The following is a 22,635-nucleotide window of genomic DNA, read 5'->3' as shown; positions in this document are numbered from 1 at the left end:
AGGCAATTTATAGACGCCTGTGCACACAGTGGGTAGTTATATAAATACACACACCCTATCCAATTTTATGCAGCATCAATGGCAGAAGAGAGTGGGAAGTCATTCCCAGTGTTCAACCCTTTCCATAAGTTTTGAAGTCTTTCCCAATGTTATTCCCTCCCCCACATACTGTCCATAAGCTTGTAACAGAGCCTTATGAGTACAGAGAAAAAAAGAAACAATTAGATATAAGCTCTGTCTTTACTTGGCCATTCTGTTCACCTAGTTTATCTGTGTTTCCATTCACTCATCCTTCCTGCCCGTAAGCGAGGAATAGGTGTTCTTCTTTTGTTGAAGGTCAGAAAGTCCATCTGTGTTCTGAAACACAGAGCCCCCCACCTCCTCAGGGATCTTTACCCACCAATTAGTTTTTTTCTTCCTGTCTCTTGAACAATGAGTCCCCAGTTTGCTCATTTCTGCTTATATTCAAGCAGTTTACATGTCAGGAGAAACAAACATACAGACTAGCTTCTTGCAATGCTATGTCCTAAATTATTAGTGCTGCTTTTCACGACCAAGCTTCTAGAAAGAAGCTGCTCTTACTGCTGTCACTTCCCATCTCTTACTGAATCTTCAGCTTACTTCACTTTATTTTCTGTCTTGATGGTGCCGGCAAGACCACCCTCGGCACTGTGCATCCACTGAAGGTCCGTCTTTCTCTTCCTTTCCATGCAGCCTTACCCTGGAACATCTCCAAACTCTCTCTAGCACTCCCTTCCCAGTTGTTTTCTGCCTTCTCTTAAATAGTTATAGTTTCCACAGATATTTTCATATATAGTCTCTTCGGAAATTTCAACAGTTTACAATGATAATTCCTAATACCCCCAACCTATATCACCACTCAGAGCCCCAGACCCTTGTAAACTACTGATTACCAGCCATTTTCCCCCTGGATGTCCCAAAGACACTTTACACTAACATGTGTAAACCCGAACATTACATTCTCTCACGCCCACGCTCTGCTCTATTATGTGCACTTGCATTAAGGTAGAGCCTAGAAATCATTCTACAGTGCTCTTTTCTCCTCAGTATCTCCCCACCCTCCTTCCCTTCTCCACCTGCCCCAGCTGGGGTCTCATCATCTCCTGCCTACTACAGTCCCCTACCTCTAACCTTGCCCACTGTTCATTTACCTTACAGCCACCACGATCTTCCCAGTGTGGAAACTCTTTAATGCCCCACATGTACAGACACTGGAGTGAGGTAGGCATGGGTGACTTGCTGAGTTACCACAAGAGTACCTAACAATTAGTACTGGGAGCATCTTATACTCCACAGGTAAGTTGGAACAGGAAAATAAATTAAGAATCTTTGCCCCATAGGACTGCATTTATACTCAAGAGTAATCTAAATACTCTTCAAATTTTTTCCTTATTAAACAACTTAGAAATATAGAAATGTTGTGACTTATTGAGAGACTGGACTTTCATAGATGGCTAATGTGATACAAATGTGAACACTATATCTATAACCAGTACCCAGCTAGCATCTCATTAATCTGTATAAGCAGATCCTACCTGGAAAGTGTTCCAGGGCGTTCCCAGTGTAAGGTGTAATGGATTAGTATCAACTGCATCCAGTCACAAGCACATTATGTAGCATAAGGGATCACAAATTTTGTAAATGACACCTCCATTTTGAGTAAACAGTTCATACATTGGGAATTTCAGTGAAATGTATAAACATTTAATTCCCATCAAATTGTTTTGAAATGTAAATTGCTAGTAACGTGTCTCTAACAAATTAACACAGCCTAAGGAATATGTTCAAGACATTTATTTTCCAGATATGTTTTTTTCAGTTTCATCCCAAGTAAAAGCAAAAAAAGGTAAGAACTTCTTTAAAAAGGAAGCTCCTATAATTTATCTTTCCCTTTTTCATTTTCCACCGTATTTCTGTGTGAAAGCTAGTGCTTCAAAAGTGTTGTATCACTATGACAAAGCAAATCAAAGAGTTCAAGACACTATATCCTGTGTAACAGTTACTAACACAGTATTTTAAATGACAGCATCAATAGGGCGCCTGGGTGGCTGGCTCAGTCGGTTGAGCAGCCAGCTCTTGGTTTTGGCTCAGGTCATGATCTCAGGGTCCTGGGACAGAGCTCCACGTGGGGCGCCCTGCACAGCAAGAAGTCTGCTTGAGATTCTTTCCCTTTGCCTCTCCCTCTGCGCACATGCACACTTGTGCACGTGCTCTCTACCTCTCTCTCTCTGGAGTAAATAAAAAAATCCTTTAAAAAATTAACAATGAATGAACGAATAAATGAATGAATGAATACATGAATGAATGAATGAATACATGAATGACAGCCTCAATGCTCACAGACACAGCAAACACCTCAGTGATTCCCAGGCAGAAGGGCTGAGTCAAGGAACACAGGGAGCCGGCAGAGCTAGAGGTGAAAAGCCTCCCAAGGTGAACAGGGCCAGACCCAGTGACAGCAGTAAGCACTTTCTACCCCAACAGGAGACACACTCCTCTTCTTTCCTTACGGATACAAATACCGTCACTTATTTCCTGGACAGATGCCTGACAACTGGCTTTGAAAGAACATAACCATTCAGTTCATCTTAGTAAAATACAACTGAAATGCATAACCATAGAGAAAGAAGCTCAAGTTTGCTTTAGCTGCCTGAAGTTTCAGGGACAAAGTTAAAATGCTGACATAAACAAGAAATGCCATCAATATTGAAGAATAACAAGGTGCATCCATTTCTATAAATTAACACTGACTTTAAGGACGAATCAATATACATCTAAAAAAATCTAAAGAGTTTTCCATGTTTCCTCCTATATTATCTCATATAAAAATTAAACTATTTAATGCCAGCATTACTATCAAAATTTTGAAACATCGTTCTACTTACTTTACACTCTTCATTTTGATAAAGACAGTTTCTTAGAAGCTGCATAGCAATGCTTAACTCTTTAATAAAACCGTCCTCCTGTTTAAACGAAAAGCAGTTTAAAAATGTGAACACAATGGCATATTCCACTTTTTATATAGAGTAATTCCTTCTCCTTTGGGTCACATTACAATGCAGGTATGCTCTCTTTGCACCTGACCACCATAACTTTGAGAGGACTGACAAGCTAATGATCTCTGAAAGATGACCATATCTCAAGAAGCGCATCCGCCACAAAAAAGCTATTTCTGTTCTATCAAGCATGGAGGAACTGAGATATATAATAGGCTCCATGTTTCATCTCAATAAAGTGAAGCAGGTACTGACTGGTTTTCAATCATATCAGGTGTTGGCTGACTTTCTCAATGATGAAGTAAAGAATCTTTGCCTAGAGAAGAAAAAGGGAAAGAGGCAAGAAAAGAAACTGACAAACATGTAACCCCCTGCATCAATAAAATTATTAAGTAAGATTTTTTTCTTGGTTTCTTATCAAATGCAACAGAAAGTAGTTATTATACAGGTCGCTGCTATAATGGCCTTAGCTATATACGTATATATGTATACTTATAAATTTTAAATACATATGCATTCATCTTTGCAATACACCTGTATGGCAGATTTTTTTTAACAATTATTATTACCATCACTATTATAGAAAAACTGTGTTATCTTGAGATTACATGAGCATGCATTTTGAACATGAGTCCAGTAAATTCAATACTAGAAAGAGACATTCAAAAGTCACGGAAGGAATAAACAGAGATTAGGAATACCAGCTCTACAACCACCCAGATACAGAGCAACTACTGGCTTTATCAGTTCCTAGTTGTATGAGTGTGTTGGCCTTAGTGTGTTCATGAGATAACAAGTATGACATGCTGAGAACAGTGCCTGGTATATAGAGAAACTTAGTAAGTTATATCTCATTCCTAGTGAATCCATACTTGCTTTGAGAAAGATACTTTCTTTTGTACTATATAAACAGTTTATCTGGTAAAATATCATACACACCCCAAAATGCTTATAATAACAAAAACATGTAATACATAAATCTCATTTTAAGATCTTTAAGTGAAAATTAAGTCACACACACACACACACACACACACACACACACACACCCAAGACCAGAGCTGCTAATATAGAAATCCCTTTAATTTAACTATACCTCTTCTAAGTCTGATACCCATTTCTACCAAATACTGATGTCATTTATAAGCACAGGACACTGGAGAGATGGGTGCCTGTGACGTTCCTTCACCCATTCAAATGTCTGGAACTCAGAGTTACCTGCTTCTTTAGGGCTGCCTTCCCAGGCCGGAGAGAATCCAGGTTCAGCTGCGCGTGAATGTGCTTCATCTGCTCCATGCAGCTCTCTATTAGATCAGCTGAAAGACAAAATCCGAAACAATCAAAAGGATAGTCCATTCCCAAATAAGTTGAAATCACATATAACAAAGTCTCCAAAAAATAATGCTTTATATTTCTGACCAACTTCATTTTGGTATTTTCTGTGAGAAATTAACAAATCAGAGAAAAAGAAAGAGAACTAAAATGTTTAACAATTTTAATGTTTGCAATTTAGTACTCCCAAAATCTACTTTATGTTTTGAGACATGCACAATTCACTTTAATAGCAAACCACAACTGAAATTACTAGACTTGAAGTTGCTATTATTCTCTTTAACTCTAAGACCTATGTTGCCTGATTACAGATGAAAAATCACAACACTCTAGAAGGGAAATTTATGTGAAAATACAGGATCATCTAACACTGTTGTTATTATGATGAAAACTATGTTTTTTTTTCAAGTATGCAATATGTCCTTGTGGTTACTAATATTTAATTATTATGAAACTGAGTGATGTGTGACTTCTTAAAGCTTCCCCAGTTGGGGCACCTGGGTGTGGCTCCGTCGGTTAAGGATCTGACTCTTGATTTTGGCTCAGGTCACGATCTCAGGGTCGTGGGATCCAGTCCTGCATCAGACTCCATGCTCAGTGTGGAGTCTGCTTGTCCCTCTCTCTCTGCTCCTCCCCTCACTCATACTCTCTCTCTGTCTCTCAAATAAGTAAAAACTTAAAAAAAAAAAAAAGCTTCCCTAATATTTATATATTCTCTAGATTAAGAATCATTACTCAAAAAATAATCTACATATACAGTCTTTTTATTTTAAAAGTAATACATGTTTACTGTGTTTTTTAGTCACTGAGATTTTTTTAGTCTCTGAGATTATAAATTCTTTACATTTTGAATCCAAAGGAAATTAAAATAAGCAAGCAGTAAATATATGAATTGACAGTATGCCATAAAAGTTGATGAGTCATGTGGCTCACCTTTCAAAGCATGTTTCTGAGCTCTTCTACTGACAGCCAGAAGTGACATCAACGCATTTGCAGCAACTCTTTTCAGGACATCCTTGGAGGATCTTCCTTCATAGCACTGCAAAGAATATATATCAAACTGCCTTGAAGAAAAACTTAATCTGGAGCAAAACCGTTTTGAAAAAAGATGTGGTCTATTTAAAAGGTATTGCTAGGTTTCAACTATTCCATGAAATTCACTGGAACTTGATAAATCATTAAGATTTGAGATTGAGAATGCTCTGTGTGAAAAGGACTGCAGAAGAAACTTATAACATGGAAAGGAGCAACAATCATTCTCAAAGGCTCATCATGTAAAGGAAAAACTGTGCACTTACTCAAATTCACCAGAGAATGTACGTACATATATGTAACTTATTTAAATAGGCCCTCAGAAAACTGCTGAATAGGAAACTGCCATCAAACTCCTCCTATCTTCATCTTGAGACACATCCCCTGACTCAATTTCCACCCAATATACCCCTGTACCTCAGGGGATGTGGTTCTTTCCATCCTGCACAGTTACATTTATCTGTCATATTACATGCTTTTCAAAAAAATATTATTTCTTAATTTTGTTGACTTATGTACATTTTTAACAATCACTTGTAATTTTGAAAATACTAATATTTGGTATGTTTCTTTTATATATTTGATATAAGTTAAAATTTTTTTCATTATCAAAAATTTCAAATATGTACAAGAGTGAAGGAAACAGAATAACATTCTCTGTCTTCTTAAAAATTTTGGGCTGAACTATTTCAAGTAAATACTAGATATTATATAATGTCATATTCCAGTATACATGACCATAAAGACATTATCATGCTTAACATCTTTAATAATTTATTGGTATCAACCTAATAACCAGCCCAAATTCAGATTTTTCTCTTTTGTCTCAGAAATGTCTCCTCATGGTTGGTTTATTGGAATCAGCACCCAATAAAGCCCTCACACCCTATCTGTGTATCTCCTAAATCTAGAGTACTTGCCATTTTCACACCTCCCAACCCATCCACCAGGATTTTTCATTTCATTCCCCTCATGTTGTTGAGTTGTTGAATAAACCAGATCAGTCATCCTACAGAATGCCCCACATCCTGGGTTTGTCTGCTTGTTTCCTTGTGATGATTTGAACTTGTCTTCTCTGCTCTGTATTTCTCATTTACTGGGTGCTGTAACTCTAAAGCCTTGAGTACATTCAGGTGAAATCTTTTGTGATAAGATTCTCACATGGATATACACATGAAGTTTAATTACAATTTCAAAGGGTTCATAAATTCCAGCCTAAGAACTAGAAGTTTCTCATATGATTTATAAATACTAGATATAATTCACATTAGTAATTTTTCCTTCTACCAGTGATTTTCAATGATCCAGTTTTATAATATCATAGTAAAATTAAGCTCGAAATGATATAATTTTACATAAAATATAGTATAGCGTACACAGATGCAACTTCACTATTCCTGATTAGCCTATACTTGGCAATGTGACACTGGAGGAGCCTACAGAGTGGGGGACCCTTCCAGCCCCACCACCAGGGACTGTGTGATTCCATCTTAAAAACCTCACTTAGGCTGCTGCCTCTAACCAGGCAGGTCCCTATTTGGTCAATGAGTCAGATATTAAATGCCCAGAACCAGGAATACTTGATAAAGATCATGCTAATGTGACCATGAAAAAGGTGGGGGGAAAGGCAGAAAATTATTTAGGATAATGAATATGTTTGGAGTATAATCATTATCGTTAATTATGAGCATACTAATTTGCCTATAAACTTAATCTTCACCACTAATAAGAAAACTGCTCTCCATACACACCCTTATTGAACCTGCAGGCATTAATGTTTTGAGGAAAACCAAAATGATCTCATTGAAATATATTACTCATCTACTCTCTGCAGCAATGAGAGAGAAAAAAGAAGTAAGAATTCTAGGGAAACAGTTGTGCACATAAATTTGTCTTTTATTTCCTCAGGAAATCTCACTGAAATGATGGAAATGGGATTAAACACCAAGACAGACACACACACTCATTCACTCACTCACATAAATCTGGAAACTAAAAAACAGATGGATGAACAGCAAATGCATTAGGAGGCCTGAGAAGGTAGAATACCAACCCTGTCCATACAATGAATTGCCAATGACTGAGGAAATTTAGCATCAGGTACCCCTGGAAGTGAGAACAAAGGAGGATTGTTTGAAAAATCTCTGAGAAGCAGTTTGATGACCAGATTTTGTCCACGACCCACCAATCTCTGCACAGCCAAGCCACTCTTCCTCCCCACCCCTTGCAAGAAACTTGAGATTTAGTCTCTGGAGAAGATGAACTAAAAGGGTTCTAAACTGGCAAAGATGAGGCATATTTTCGGGTGAGGGTATTACACTGGAAACAGGAAGGATTAAGTGAAATGTGCCTATTGATTTCTAAGACCCCTGCTCTCTTTCTCCTACTTTGTGGCAAAACACTTGGCAGCTGGGTTTTCACCTCCAGGCAGGAGATCAGAAGATTCTTCTCTCGGGAATCTGACAAGCTCAAGAAGGCAGGCCACAAAGGGCAGCCAAATGCCCTTACACTACAGCCTACAGCTGACAGGCTCCATTCTGATGCCCAAGGCTTTCAATCTACTTCAAATCTCCCAGTTTCAAATGCAGAAGACAATCAAGGTTAGCAGATACATAAGAAAAGCCCCTAACCAGAAAACAGAAACCAAAATAAAGAGAAAAAAAAAAAAAGAAGAAGAAATGAGAAATTATGTAAGAAGAAGAAAACTTAGTAAGAGTTCCAAAACATATAGAACACACAAAGTAGAGGGGATGTCAGTTAAGTGAAAGAGGAGTGCAGATGGAAAGGACCCTCACGAGGGGCACCTACCTGTGTGTAGTCAGTTCAGCTTTTGATTCTTGGCTTTGGCTCAGGTTGTGATCGGGCTCCACACTCAGCGCAAAGAATGTTTGAAATTCTCTCTCCCTCTCCCTCTTCCTCTGACCCTCCCACTCTCTCTCTCTCTAAAATAGATAAATAAATCTTTAAAAGAAAAGGAAGAAGAAGAGGAGGAGGAGGAGGAACCCTCAAGAGAGCCCAGCACAATGGATTAAATAGACCCCATTGAGAAACTTCATCTGGAAAATGCAGAATGCTGGAGACAGAAAAAAATTCTTAAAACTCCCAGGGGAGAGAAACCAGAAATCACAATGGCTTCAGATTTTTCCACAGTAACATGAGAAGTTAAAGAGAAGAGACAAGGCCTTCTCAATTCTGAGGTGAATGACTTCTAATCTAGAATCCTCACTAAACTATAAATTTAATGTAAGGGTAGGAAAAGACTCCAATGTCTAGATCTCAAAAAAGCCTCTTATGCACCTTTACTCTGGAAAGTACCAGACAAGAGACTCTACCCAAAGGAAAGCGGGAACCAGGAAAGGAGAACATGGGAGACATGACATCGCAGGAAACAGCAGAGCAGTAAAGGAATTCCCCGGAAGAAGGTGAACGGAGATCCCAGCATCATACTGGGCACCATGCAGGTCAGAAGGAACTGGAAGTGATTTCTTCCAGAACATGAAGCTGACATAAGTTCTGACATGTCTGAATATACTGGGAGGACATTCAGTTGCTGGCAAAGAGCATGGAGCTTATCAGTGATAATAGAAAACTCAGCAAATTTAAAAATAATATAATAATTATCTCTAAGGAAAAAGGAAGCTGTGAAGTTCAACCATGTGCAGCATTTTCACAGACTGATCACCACATGCTGCCTCCTTTCTAGCCACCATGAAGATATAGGATAGCAGGGAAAGGAGAAGGGAGCCCACTGTGGCCAGGTAGGCGGGTGGGGCCTGGAAAGGGAACTCAGGTCTCACGTTCCAAAGAAGGAAGTCAACAGATAATGTTTAAGATGGAATAACCAAGATAGAGTAATATAAGCATGTCAGAGACATGGCAGGGAAACATAAAACAATCAACTAAAAGAGGTATGAGTAGTTAGTTGCCTTTAAGAAGAGGGGAATGAAGGAAAAAGAACTCTTCTACTTGGGATACAAAACTTATAAACCTATTTGGCAGTCTAAAATGTATATATAGAAAAACTGATATCAAAGCCAAAAGCTAAAAACAAGCAAAAAAGAAATAAACAGGATTAACATCTAGTAAATCCACATACTTTTCGACATATACTGAAGGTCAGAGTAAAGGATTTAATTTCTACCATTTTCCATGCAGCACTTATTACAGACTGAAGAGTCGCTCTGAGCATCTGTGCACAGAGCAGGAGCACATGGCTCAAAGCCTGAGAAGCCTGGGAGGCAAGAAGGCAGAGGCTAAGATTCCAAGTCAGACAGTTGAAGTGACAAACTAGCTACTGGATAATGCAGACACACAAAAGAGGAAAATTAAATCAAAAGGATACAGAGCAAGGAACAGCACATCTTTTCGCCAACCATAGGAAGAAAGAAAATCAGGACTCAATGTAATTTATTTAAACTTTATGCTCTTTTTAGATCTAATTCCTTCTACACATTAAGTGATGTAGGTATTCTAGGTTAAGACTCTTTGCTTTCTTACCAAAAGGCGCTGATATAAAGAACGGGGTTTTTAATTACCGTGAACATTCATTAACACAGCAGTATCTCAAATAGATAAGCCTTTTCTCTCCAACAGATTTACTCTTGAACTTCACCATTCACTAAACACTTGTGCGTAATCTATTTTCTAAAATGTGAAATAAGAGTTTGTTGTTTCCTTCCATTACTATCCTTAGACATCAGACCAAATACAAGGAGCAAAATTAATTCACCATCTCAATTATGAGCAAAATCTATTACATATATGTCTTTGCAAATGAATCATACCAAGTATCTCACTAGGGAAGGCAAAATCTCCATTAAGTCAAATGTGTTCAATATGTTATAGTCAGCAGATAATATGGTCTCTATGGTCAAAAGATATATATCATAGGACATGTATGTCAAAAGACAGAATAGTTTCTAAGAGAATATTCAAATCCTCAAACCTCCTCAAAATGGAATTACAAAAAAATAAACTTGTACATAATTTAAGATATAAATACCAAATGCAAACTTTCAATCCATATTCCCTATGGAAGAGTCCAGTAAAGCAGCCATTTAAAGAGTCTCTGCCAAGACCTTTTAATTGAAGTTACAACATAACGATCTATTAGGAGGATGGAGTTTTAGAGCCAGCTTATACAAACTTAATACAATCCTCTCATTATGCATTTGCATTTTACAAACTGAATTACAAGAGGTTAAGTGATATGCTTAAGGTCACACATGTAATATTTCTGAGTAAGGTTGTACAGAGAATTGAAATAAACCTCTGAAGGTCATCAATTTTTAGTACACTATTTCTTCTGACCGTTTGAAGACTGTAGTTTCCTTTCCTTTGTATAAAACCTTGGATAACACACAGCGTACATGCATGTATAGTAGAAACATACGTGATTTATTATTATGTGCTGCTGGCTCATGTATTTGAATAACATTTTAATTCACATATCATCTTTATACAGGGCAGAGCAAAGAAAACAGTGTTTGTAGTTTAATAAAGCTCATTAATAAATGTCCCAGCTCATGTGAGGCATACATTTTCTCATTACGTATGTCACAGGGACACTTCCTTTCTTTACTTTCTTTGTCTTAAACTTACTTGTGCCCTTCTAACAAATGTCATGTATTTATATTCTACTGTTTACGTGAACAAGAAGAGTATGATTTATAAGGAAAAACAGTTTATATAATTGGTTAAAGTATCCATATCCACACAGAATACTTTACATCTTTTATAATTTGGAGGAAATGGAGAGGAAAATTGGCTAGTCATTAGGAAAATCACTGAGATACCCTGTGGCTCTAGAATACCTCATTTTCTTTGACCAAGAAGGTAACAGCAAAAGATTATAAATGGTAACTTTTATAATGAATACTATTACAAAATATTAAGGAAAAATAAGGGGCAAGGTAAATTTAAAAAATTCCTGTGGCACAGAATTTTTCCTATGTACATTTATTTTAATCTGGTGCATCAACCACCATGGACTCATATTTATCACAAGCCTAATCATGATTCCTTGAAACAGCACAACCAACAAGCGAGAGAAAACAGCTAAGAAATAAAACAGCTTTGGTTTGGCCTGGCTGGAGGTCTTTAAATTTCACCTGGCCCAGGAGGACTGGCTGTAGGACCCATGGTCATGGTTGTGGTCCAGGCTCCCAGAGCTACTGGGCATTCCTGGCCTGGGCAGAGGAGGGGGGCAGGTGCACTCCCCTCACTGAGGGCAAGAAAAGGATGTGGACTGCAGGAATCATTTACATTCCCTGAAGGGGAAAGTATGTCGGTAAAAGCGTAAAAGCGGTAAGAGAGAAGGCCCCTTCTCTAGGGAAAAGAGCGCCACTAGAGCCAAAGTTCGGAGATTAATAACGCTTTTGAATTGGGGGAGACCATTGTAAAGCTGTGAATTTGAGTTTCCTCTTACAATATTCTTTAAAGTGCAAAATCAGACTCAGTTAATCAAATAAAGCCTGTTGTTCTGATGGGGAATGAGATAATTGGGACACTATCCAGCTTTGGTTTTAAGCTAAGAAGAGCTGAGTGGGGTGAGGGAGGCTGCGGCCTTGCAAGAGTAAGTGACTTTGAGCAATGTTGTGAGGATCTTCCCCCACTAGAGTTCCAGCTTCTGAAGGAGCTGCTAGAGATAGGAGAAAATGTCGGGGGTCCCTTTATCAGTCTCCTTATCTGTGCTCTGAAAGTAACTGTAGTCTGCTGGGCAAAGACGACGGAAACAAAAGTCCACTGAGGGCACTGAACTCCCCCTTCAGTGGGTAGAATCAAGCTGGACCAGGAGCCATCCTTGCCTCTATCAGCCGTATCTGCTTTCCAACATAACTGGAGCCTCTGCACACAACGCACGAGTAGTCAGGCCAGCAAGATCTGTACAGCCAAAACTCCCACAGGCAGAAAAGGGGCAAAAATCCCCAAATTCAAAGCAGCAAAGAGACAGCAACAAATCGGCAGACTGGAACAACCTTCTGTCTTTATAAAATATGGCTGGCTGACGGGGGAATGGAAGCAAATCCGTCAAGGCACAAGTCTAACTTCTTTTCCATCTTTCAGCAAGAAGATAAAAATCATAAAACCATATGATTATTAAAAAGGGAGATTCTTAATATTGAGAAATCTAGCAATTTCCTCTTTGTAAAAACAACTACACAACTTAGGAAACACTTTGAGGTTTTTTTTTTTGTTAACCTATTTATAAAATCATACTTTAGTGATTTAAGAATGTCATCTGATGAACAAAATTCTTGTTTCATATTTTAGGACTGCAAAAAGTAAGTTTATAAGTTTATAAGGCAGCATGGTTTAGAAAGGGGGCATTTTCTCATAAATGTACCAACTAAGTCCACCCACCTCTAAAGACAAACCACCTTAAATGTATGTAATTCCCTTACATAAATCAAATGTTGTTTAGATGAATATATGTTCAGAGATATAGACATGCCTTTAAGATGGCAAGACATTATGAATTAGAAATTAGATTTCTAATATTTTGTTTTGAATTTTTTTTTATCATAGTCATTAAGGAATCAGAGGACCAGGACTGGAGAGGAGATGGTTAATTTCACTTTATATGCTTTTGTTTCATTTAAATGGTCATAATGAACATTAATTACTTTTTAATTCAAATGACTGAAAACTTTTTTTACAAGGCCAAGACTCAAAGTTGATTTATTTAAATACTAAACAAAGTTTTTGAAAGGTCAAGGAATCACATACCTTAAGAATTACTTCATTAAGTCGTTCTAGAGATTTCTGATTTTCCTGAGTTTTATCAAGAAGTGAAGCCATTGATGGACTGTGGCATACATTTGTTTTATCCTTATCCTGGAGATGCCTTTTTGCTTCCTCGGTCAAGAGAACAGAAAGGAACTGCAGGCTGGCAGCAGATAACGTAGGGCATGTGGTAGACAAACCCACACATGTACACAACATATCTGAGAGAGAGAATACTTTCTATGTAAATGTTTGAAAATGTCATCAAAAGTAAAGAAGTGAATCAGATCGATTTGAGTAATTAAGTTTATAGCCTTTTTATTTCTAATGAAGTAAAGCTATCAATACTTATAAGTATCATGAGAATAACTCTAGTGGTTAAGAGTAATTTAAACAGTCAATATTAAGACAACAGAATCAAGGAATCTATTTAATTCTCATTTCATTCTTTTTATACGGGCTCTTTCTGGTATGAAAAAGTGTGTGTGTGTGTGTGTGTGTGTACGTACAAATGCACATACACACAATATTTGCTAAGACCCAAAATAAGAGGATTATATATAGATGAGAACTGATCCCTCTGGGGTCTTTTGGGATCCACAAAGTCTCCGGAGTTTTTAACTTTTTAATTTTTATTTCAGTGCTTACCTAAACAAAATTTCATGTAACTGTACTCTGAATTATCTAGATCACCACTGCATAATTGTGTTTCTGTTTTCAAACAAGTTGATGCTAAATAGTACTTACAAGAGTTAGTATGCAGTGTTGGCATGGTGCAGAAGCAAACATTTCATGGTAGTTCAGAATATAGAACAAGAACGGTTATGTACAAATTTGTAAACATAACACAGATTAGAAAGAACAGGCAAGCCAACTCAAAAGAATCTACACTGAATCAGTCATTATTAATTTCCTGTTATGAGCACTGATTTAATCAAAGAAACATTTGATGCATTATGTTAATTTTATTAATTTGAGTACCACTGGTTTATAATTTTGTTATGTTTTACTTTTATATTATTTGGAATTTATACTTGTGTAAGAGTTATAACCATAAGAATTTCTACCTAGATTTAGGCTAAAAGAAATTCTTATTTTCTTAAGTAACATAAGAAAAATAATTTAGTGAGAGTGGTGTATCATGAGAACTATGTTCATTTAAATGATGCCTAAATATGACTCAGGTCTGAGAAATGACTGTTATAGATAACATAAGTTACTAAGTGAGCATAAGATGTTTTAAATATGTATGAGCATATGGGGTGGAAACTAAAAACAAACAAAAACAACTCCATGACAAGGAATAGCAACAATCATTTTTATTAGTTATGTTTTCATAAACATTACTATTACCAAAGTTAGCTGTTTATGTAGTAACTTATTTCTAATTAGCACCATATTATATAAACTGTGTGCGTGTTTTGCAGAAAGATTCTGAATTTTCTAGGTCCTTATTTTCTCACTAGTGAAAGTGTCAGGTAAACAGGCTTAAAGGAGGGGCCAGCAAACTTTTTCTGCAAAGGGTGAGAGAGAAAATGAGTATTTTACGCTTTACAGGTCATAGGCCTTTGTCACAGCTATTCAACTCTACCACTGTAGCAGGAGAGCAGCCGTAGGCAACACATAAATGAGTAAGGGTGGCTGTGTTCTGATACAATCTTATTTACCAAAACAAGCAGCAAGCCACATTTGACCAGTTGGCTTAGGTGTCCCACATGAGTAGTACCTTGCTTTACGTTAGCAGTGACTCAGGTGGTAAACTAAATTTCCCCACCATGGATGTAAGAAAATCTCAATTACACAGTCAATCTCTTTCAGTTTTAATCTCTTTTAACAAAATAATGATTTCTAAATGGACACAATTCCTTTTAGGGTAAACTCAGAACTCCTATCTTCAGAAACAAACAATTTTGCTTCTTACTGAACATGTATTTCCCCATAAAACTTGCTTCAACACTACCACTCTGGTTACAAAATGTATCATTCATCTAAATCTATAGAATGACCAAACAATAAAATAAGATGTGAAAAAAACAAGTTGACTGAATTAGTGATAACTTGGAAACTTAAAAGAACTCAATTTTGAATACACTTAAGCTAGCCATTTTTATTTTCTTTTACATTGCACAAATTATTTTTAATACAAAGTTATTCATGTTAATTTAAATTTTATATAAATTTTAACACAAAGCACACTACTGCAATGAAAGTAGGTAGCGGGACAAAGTTTCTAAGTTGTATGAAAAACATATTTATTCCATCCTGCCCTTGCCTGTCTGTGAATGTTAGAATTCGACATTGTGCCTAAATCAGCCATTTTTAAAAAGTAACGTAAATGTTATTTATATGCATTTATGTTTAAAAAAGTCTTTTTGCTATGCTAAAATTTAAGAGACTTTATGAAAAATTAGTAGTTATTTAAAAAATACATTTGTTTATGCTACTTCATTATATGAAAAACACCTTATAAAAATAATTAATTATACTACACTCTTAGCATGTCTGTACTATAAGAAAATCCTTGTCTTGACACAAGACACTACTTATTCTAAGTTCCCATGTTATCATATATACAGAATTTTAGGTGCAGGTTTACCCACTTACAGTACGTGTATGTCAGGAAAGAGCCTGGTTTCTATGCCAACACATGAAAATCTTTCTCATTGTTTTAGAATCATGTCATATCACATGTCTCTTCATAACACCACAGGATTTTCTTAACTTGTTTTTATAGTTATTTGAACTGGGTTTCAATTCTTCAAAAATGCATCTTTGAGGCTCCTCAAGAGCACTGCAAATTTCTCAAAATAAATACCTGGTTTCTCTTTCAAATGCCATGCATAATTACTTAATTTTAAGAAAAAATATATATATAAAAATTGTAAATAATAATTCTCTTTATTTTTATTAGCAGAGAGACCCCCAGCCTAGTGAGAGTGTCTTTCTTACCGATCACCGCCACCCAGTGCTTGGCCAGACCCATCGTAATCAACGGGAGAGAGGCAATAGCAGCTTTCCTCAGGAGTGTAGCCAGAAGGTTAAATAAATGTGTCCATGTGTGATAAAAAGCCGATACCAACTCTACATCTATAAAATTAATGAAAACATTTCAAGTTATTAACACAAATAGAAAATACAAAGCTCACCAGGTACTTCGTTACACTTAAGAGGCGTGCACCTGTCAGATGAAGACAAATATAATTCAGCATGATCCAAAATTTATTTCAATTAACTTTTTCACTGCTTCTTAGATAAAGATCTCTCTCATCTACCTCCTACATAAAGACAAATACACACTCAGGCATCCTCCTCTCATTAACGCATTTCAATAACAATTCAGAAGGTATGACAAACTGAATATTAAGTCATATCTTAGGAAACACACACTTGCAGACAGTAAAAGCATGGCATTGTTTGTGCTACTCTTATAAAGTAAAGTTTCTCCTGTTGTCTTTATCCCCTTTGTGCAGAGGTGAAAGAAGAAAGCACATCGTGCCAAGGTCATGGCAGAAAAGAAAGGAGAATTTCTTTAACAACCAAGAGTATTGCCCCCCTCAATGAAAACATGACACAAAAGAGGATTCTGCAGCTTTGCCTATGGCTGAGAATGTAGCAGTTAACGTTCTACCGTAAGGACAGCTTTTCCCTTCTTTCTACCTGGCAAATGGAGGCTGAGAGGAGCAGCAATCTTAGGACTGTCTTCTCTGACCATGCCACCAGTAGCATCTGCCAGCTTTTGCCAAACTCCATTACCAAGCAAACTAAGGACTTCCATCTCAGGCTTCTTTGGGAAATGGCTTATTCCAGGGAGTTTGGATTACAGCAATCCTTGGTATGTGTCTCAACCTTTTTGTCATTCTCATCTCTATAAGGAGTCTTTTCAAACTATGTTTCCTCCTCATCATCCTCATGAAACTTTAATTCCATAGATTCTGTATATCTGTTTATGTACTATCAGTATATCTGTACTTTATACATAAAAAGAATTAGGTATAAAGCTTACTGATTTTATTCAAGATAGCCAAATAAAATATAAGTTGAAAGTTAAAATTAAAAATTGAAAAGCAATTAACATTTAACTTAACTTTTAACTACTTTTGCCAAATAACTTTCATTGTAATTTACTTGCTTCTATAAAATGTATCGAATTACATATGAAAATTAGCAAATCATATACTAGAATATAATCAATATTTTATAAAATCATTCACAACTATAATTTCTCCAGCAAAAATTTTAAAACTCATTTCTTAAAAAAATTTTTACTGAACTTTTACCTTTTGCTAGATATGAGAAAATGACTTCTAACTTAACCAGCTGCTAGATATACATTCAGATATCAGTGACATTTTTTATTTTATTTTCAGCAGCTGACATAATTAACAATAGGCCAATTAACTTACATAATAATAAAACATATACTATTTTTATTTAATTCTCAAAGCCCAAGTCACACACAAAAGCAAGAGAATCAATTAAAAACAAAAATCCACAAGTCAGCCAACGACAATCAAGACATGATATGACTTTGGGTTATCTGGCCATATGACTTGGCTCCCTCTTGCCATATGACTTTGGGATCAAGTATTGAATCAAAAGTCTTCTAGTTACAACCAGCTATGCACTATGGTTTTTAGCAATGATATTGTATATTTCCTGTTTATCTTCTATGAGCTCAAAATGAGTGCTTCCCAAGTGATACCCAAGAAACCCAACAAGAGAAATTAAATACTAAGGAATAAGATTTTATTAGGTAGGACTGAGCTCTGAAGGGTCACAAACCATTGTAACAGCTAAGACTTTTCCCCCTCCCTTTTCCCCAAGATTCAATTTTTGCTTCTTGGGTGTTGATATTACCCTCATAAGAATGCATGTCTATCTTGATTTGCTCAGTTAGGACATCACTACCACTTGTAAAATTCCCAAGTAAGGAATTACTATTCTTTTAGCACCAGGATATTTTAATACTAATGAGACACTGAGGGCTAGATTTGCTGGCATCATAAAACATTTCACTTACCTAAAACCAAGCAAATCCATGAAATTCAAAAAACTAAGTAATAATGAACAGGCAAAGAGCCATTTAGCAATAGTCAAATTATCAATTACTTCATTATAAAATCTTTTAATTATTATATTTTAATTCTGTTAAAGATCCTATATTGTTTTAATTTTCTTCTATTAAGTACTATATGCAACTTTTCAACAGAGTATATTTTTCAATAATTTAGGACTTTATCAAAATGTTTGATATTATATGCTACATTTACTTATACTTGTTATTGCAAAGAAGTTATTAGTAGGTCATTTGGCTGTACCCATAGCTTAGAAGAATAATTACTACCTGAAACTCACTGTACTTGCTAATACTACATACAGAACTTTGCCCGCATTTAAACTGACAGCACAGGGGACAGGCCCTTCACTATACCACATATTTGTCTCAAATGGTCTCCTGGAACCACTTAAAAGATCCAAACTATAAAGCACATTATAAAAGCCTTCCAAAATATTGGCAAAGCACAACATAAAATTTAACCTTGAAGTGAGTACCTGGTGCAGAGTAAGACTTTTTTCCTCAATATTATTTGCTTCCATCCTAAACTTAAAAAATAAAGCTTACCTAACACATCTTTGGTGCATATGGTGAGGACCCCAATGATGTTTGTGATAAGAGGTTTCAGAAGCTCGTCCTGAATCACAAGGTCAGGATCGACCAGTAAACATGACTGCAGAAGCCTAGACAAAGAGGACAGGTATTCTAGGAGAAAGGATACCTATTTGAAAAAAGAGATAAAGGAAACCAAAACAGCATATGAAAAATCTAGTTCAGTGATATTTCAGCTTTCTATGCATTATAAGTCACTTTCTTTGTAATGTAAGTTAATAAAAAACTAGTAAGATGTTAATTATAACTTTTAAGATCTATAATGAATGCATAGCACACAAAGTATTTTCTCGTATTATAAACATGCCATTAATGACCAAACTAACACTGTCAAGTATAATAATACCAAACAAAGCAGTATTTTCAAAGTCAAATTTCAAATTCCATTTAGAAAAAGAAAGCCTTTACAGTTTTTAAGGAGCTAAACTGTGGAATCAATATTCTGGAAGTAGAAAGGGGCATTCCAATGCCATATATCGTACAATTTTATAAAGAAAGAAAGATTACAAAATATTGTTCAACACATCTCCTATCAGGTAAAATGCTATTTGTAACATTTAATTTCCTTACTGCTATGAAGTCTTTTTTGATGCCTTTGTACTCTATACTATTGATCGCACTTACAAGCCTGACTCTGATGTATGAAGTACTACATAAACAGACAAACCATGGAAGGTGAGAGCCAACGAGAAGCATCAGAGAGAGAACCACGGAGTCACTGAAGCCTCTCACAAGCCCACGCGCTTCGCCCAGCCATACTCACCGCTTCCTCAGCGCCTCCACTCAGAGCTCAGATCTCACCCTTGTGAGGCCTCTTCTGACCACCTTGACAAAACATAGCACTCTCCCCCTCTGCCACACACCCTTTCACCCACCCTCGTTTTTCCCATACCATTTGTCACCAGCTGATAAAACACTGCACATTTTATTTACTGCTCCCTGTCTGTCTTCTGCACTGAGGACAGAATTCACGTGGGCAGGTGTGCGTGTTTGCTTTGTTCACACATCTGTCACTGGCATCTAGAACACAATCTGGCAGAGAAGAGGTTCCAGAACTTTTTTAGAATGAATGAGTAATCTTGTGTGAGAACAAACAGCCAAGAAGCAGTTACCTACAGAAGGCTAGGTGATGAAGTGGCTAAGAGGGTGAGTTCTGGAACCAACCTGTGTGAGCAGGAATCCTGGCTCTGCCCCTTTCTATGTGAGCAACCCTGGACATTTCCAGTCATTTACTTTTAAAATGAGGCCACTAATGCTACTTCATGTGACTGCTGTGAGGATTACCTAAATTAGTACAAACAAGCACTCCGTAAATGTGTGCTACTGTTGTTATTCCTTCATTCCACAAGTACTAAATGAGCACCTTTCATGGCACACTCAGCATCCAGAACACAACTGATATGTAAGGGCAAAGCCCTGCCTTCATGGAGCTCACTGTAGCCTCCGACCTCATCTCCCCCTCACAGATTCACTCTAGCCACTCTGGCCTCCTTAATATTTCTTGGATAGACCAAACATATCCCAATCTCAGGGGTCCTGCAGTGTCCCCCAGGACTAGCTTCCTCACATACTTCAGGTTACATGTCCTCGTCTGCAAGAACCTCCCCAACCACCCTTAGTGGAAAAGCCCTACCCTCCCAGCTCTGACATCATTCCCTGTCTCCTGTTTTAGTGTTTCTTCAGATACCTATCATCGGCAGGTAAATATGCATTTGCTCATAGTCTGCTCTCCCAACTTGAGGGGAAGAGTATTTATTTGTTCAGGCAAGATCCTGGTACATGGTAGACCCTCAATAAAAATTTGTTGCATGGATAGACAGTGAAATGGAGGAGATAGCCTTACGCAAATAAACACACTCAAAAGTGAAAACACTGCACTGGGACAAGTGTTTTGAAGATAATACACACTGTGTTACCCAACCTTGTAAAAGGGTGTGTGCCCTATTCAGAAACCTCAAAGACAGCACCACAAAGCAAAAGATACTGCTGTGGCCCACCTTTAATCATCACACTAAATAAATCTTGTAGCTCTTCTTAAAATCTGATTTGAGGTAACATTTCTATTAGCAACAACTACACAAGGAATTGTTAAGTATACTTTACATAAGATGCTAGATACAAGCAAGAACTTAAAAATAGTAAATATCTGAAAAGGAACAAAAATAAATTTATTTTTATTAGACTGGGTTTTAAAAATACACATAATTTAGTCACTATGTATTTTAACAACTTCAATTTAGGTGAAAATGATAGATAGTCTAAAATCATAGGATTGGAAGATGGTCTATCCAATATCCTCTCTTTTTTAACATGGTGCTCAAAGATACAGGTCTGTGGATAAACCTTTATAGCTGGTTAATAATGGAATCAGGAAGAGAATCTAGATCTTTAAGCCCTGCTGCTTTATTCTACAATGCAAAGATGTCTCGGATTAAAATGTTAAGTAACCTATTTCAAATAACCTCATCATACCATGTATGTCCTGAAAGATTTCCATCCCTCTCCTATGGTTAGTATATTCTTGGCAGAATTTATGTTTCTGGCACTTGAAGCAAACAAATGCACACACAGCCATGAGGCAAGAGAGAGACGTGACACTTACCTGAGCCTGAGTGTGTTCAACTGGAGATGACAAAGGCAGCGGAGCCTTAAGCTCCTGGACGCAGTTTTCTAGGAGGGTGGCATCTGCAATACTGAGAAGAAAAGAAAAAGAAAACCCTCCAGATGAGTAGTAGTATGCTGCTTATTAAAAATTAATAAATTAGTATTTGAAGTTTGAATATAACCTTGAATAGAATTCAAAGAGAAAGGATCTTTACAGAGAACAAACTGATGGTTGCCAGAGGGAACGTGGGTAGGGGTGTTGGGCAAAATGGGTGAAGGGGAGTAGGAGATACAGGCCTCCAGTTATGGAATGAGTAAGTCATGGGAATAAAAAGCAGAGCATAAGGAATATAGTCAATGATACCGTAATAGCGATGTAACGGAACAGATGGCAGCTATGCTTGAGGTGAACATAGCATAACACATAAATTTGTTGAATAATTAAGATGCACACCTGAAAGTAAAGTGACATTGTGTGTCAACTAAAATAGAAAGTTAAAACAAAAAAAAGAGAAAAGATTTGCATAAAGACAATAAATGTATAAAGTATCCTATAATTTTTTAGAACACAGGAAAAGATCTTATGTGATAATATGGGAAGCAAAAAATATCTAATGAAAAGCAGAATAAAATATAATGAAGCTCTTTTAGAAAGAAAGCAAACAAGAGAAAAACATTGGTGGTTAGTTTCCTCTTTAAAATGGGAAAAATACTTGCTAGGAAATAAGTTCTGATTTAGAAAGTAAAAAACAAAATAATGCAAAACAAACAGGAAAATTGTTTTAAGTCAGGAATAAAGAACAGGTACAGAATATGACAAGCCTTTGCCATAAAAGATCCTTTAATAGCTCTGTGGCCTCAATTTCACAGCAGACTCCTAGCTGACTCCTGAGAAGGCAGAGAATTCCTAAAGCTCCATTTTGATCATTCTCCAGGCAGGAAAACATCCACGAGGAAAAGTCAATCGACTAGCAGGTTCCTTTGCCAACTCTAGTAGGTCTCACAGTAGAAAGATGACAAATAAATGTGAACAAACTCACAGCCCACAGCTATTATAAATAGTAAACGAGTAATGAAAAGTGAGCTGAAACAAGGGATACTTCTTTTAGAGTTTCCTTAATATCCTGAAAAGAAAAAGAAAGCACTGTGATTTGGCAAAGAAGAAGATATTTCAGATGGTGAATGTTCACAGGCAGAGAAATGCAAATGACTTAAGTGGTCAACAGGAGAACGTACGCTGCCTATAATAATCTGGAT

General features: G+C 36.7%; 1 protein-coding gene across 5 annotated transcripts in view; it reads right to left on the bottom strand.

Annotated features, from left to right (window-relative positions):
- The window catches only part of RTTN (rotatin), a 182,450-nt gene that overhangs the window by 54,954 nt on the left and 104,861 nt on the right, over window positions 1-22,635 (bottom strand). For all 5 annotated transcript variants that reach the window (XM_026496475.4, XM_048218461.2, XM_026496476.4 and 2 more), the window contains 7 exons: window positions 21,377-21,467; window positions 18,730-18,883; window positions 16,056-16,193; window positions 13,110-13,327; window positions 5,283-5,388; window positions 4,236-4,333; window positions 2,907-2,984 (listed from right to left, as the gene is read on the bottom strand). In XM_026496475.4, coding sequence (XP_026352260.2) covers window positions 2,907-2,984; window positions 4,236-4,333; window positions 5,283-5,388; window positions 13,110-13,327; window positions 16,056-16,193; window positions 18,730-18,883; window positions 21,377-21,467 — 883 coding nt within the window. The remainder of the gene's footprint in view (window positions 1-2,906; window positions 2,985-4,235; window positions 4,334-5,282; window positions 5,389-13,109; window positions 13,328-16,055; window positions 16,194-18,729; window positions 18,884-21,376; window positions 21,468-22,635) is intronic.

The sequence above is a fragment of the Ursus arctos genome, unplaced genomic scaffold (genome assembly GCF_023065955.2).
Source record: "Ursus arctos isolate Adak ecotype North America unplaced genomic scaffold, UrsArc2.0 scaffold_17, whole genome shotgun sequence".
Taxonomy (NCBI): Eukaryota; Metazoa; Chordata; class Mammalia; order Carnivora; family Ursidae; genus Ursus; species Ursus arctos.
Note: the sequence above shows the minus strand (reverse complement) of the source record. Positions and strands in the feature narration are given on the sequence as shown.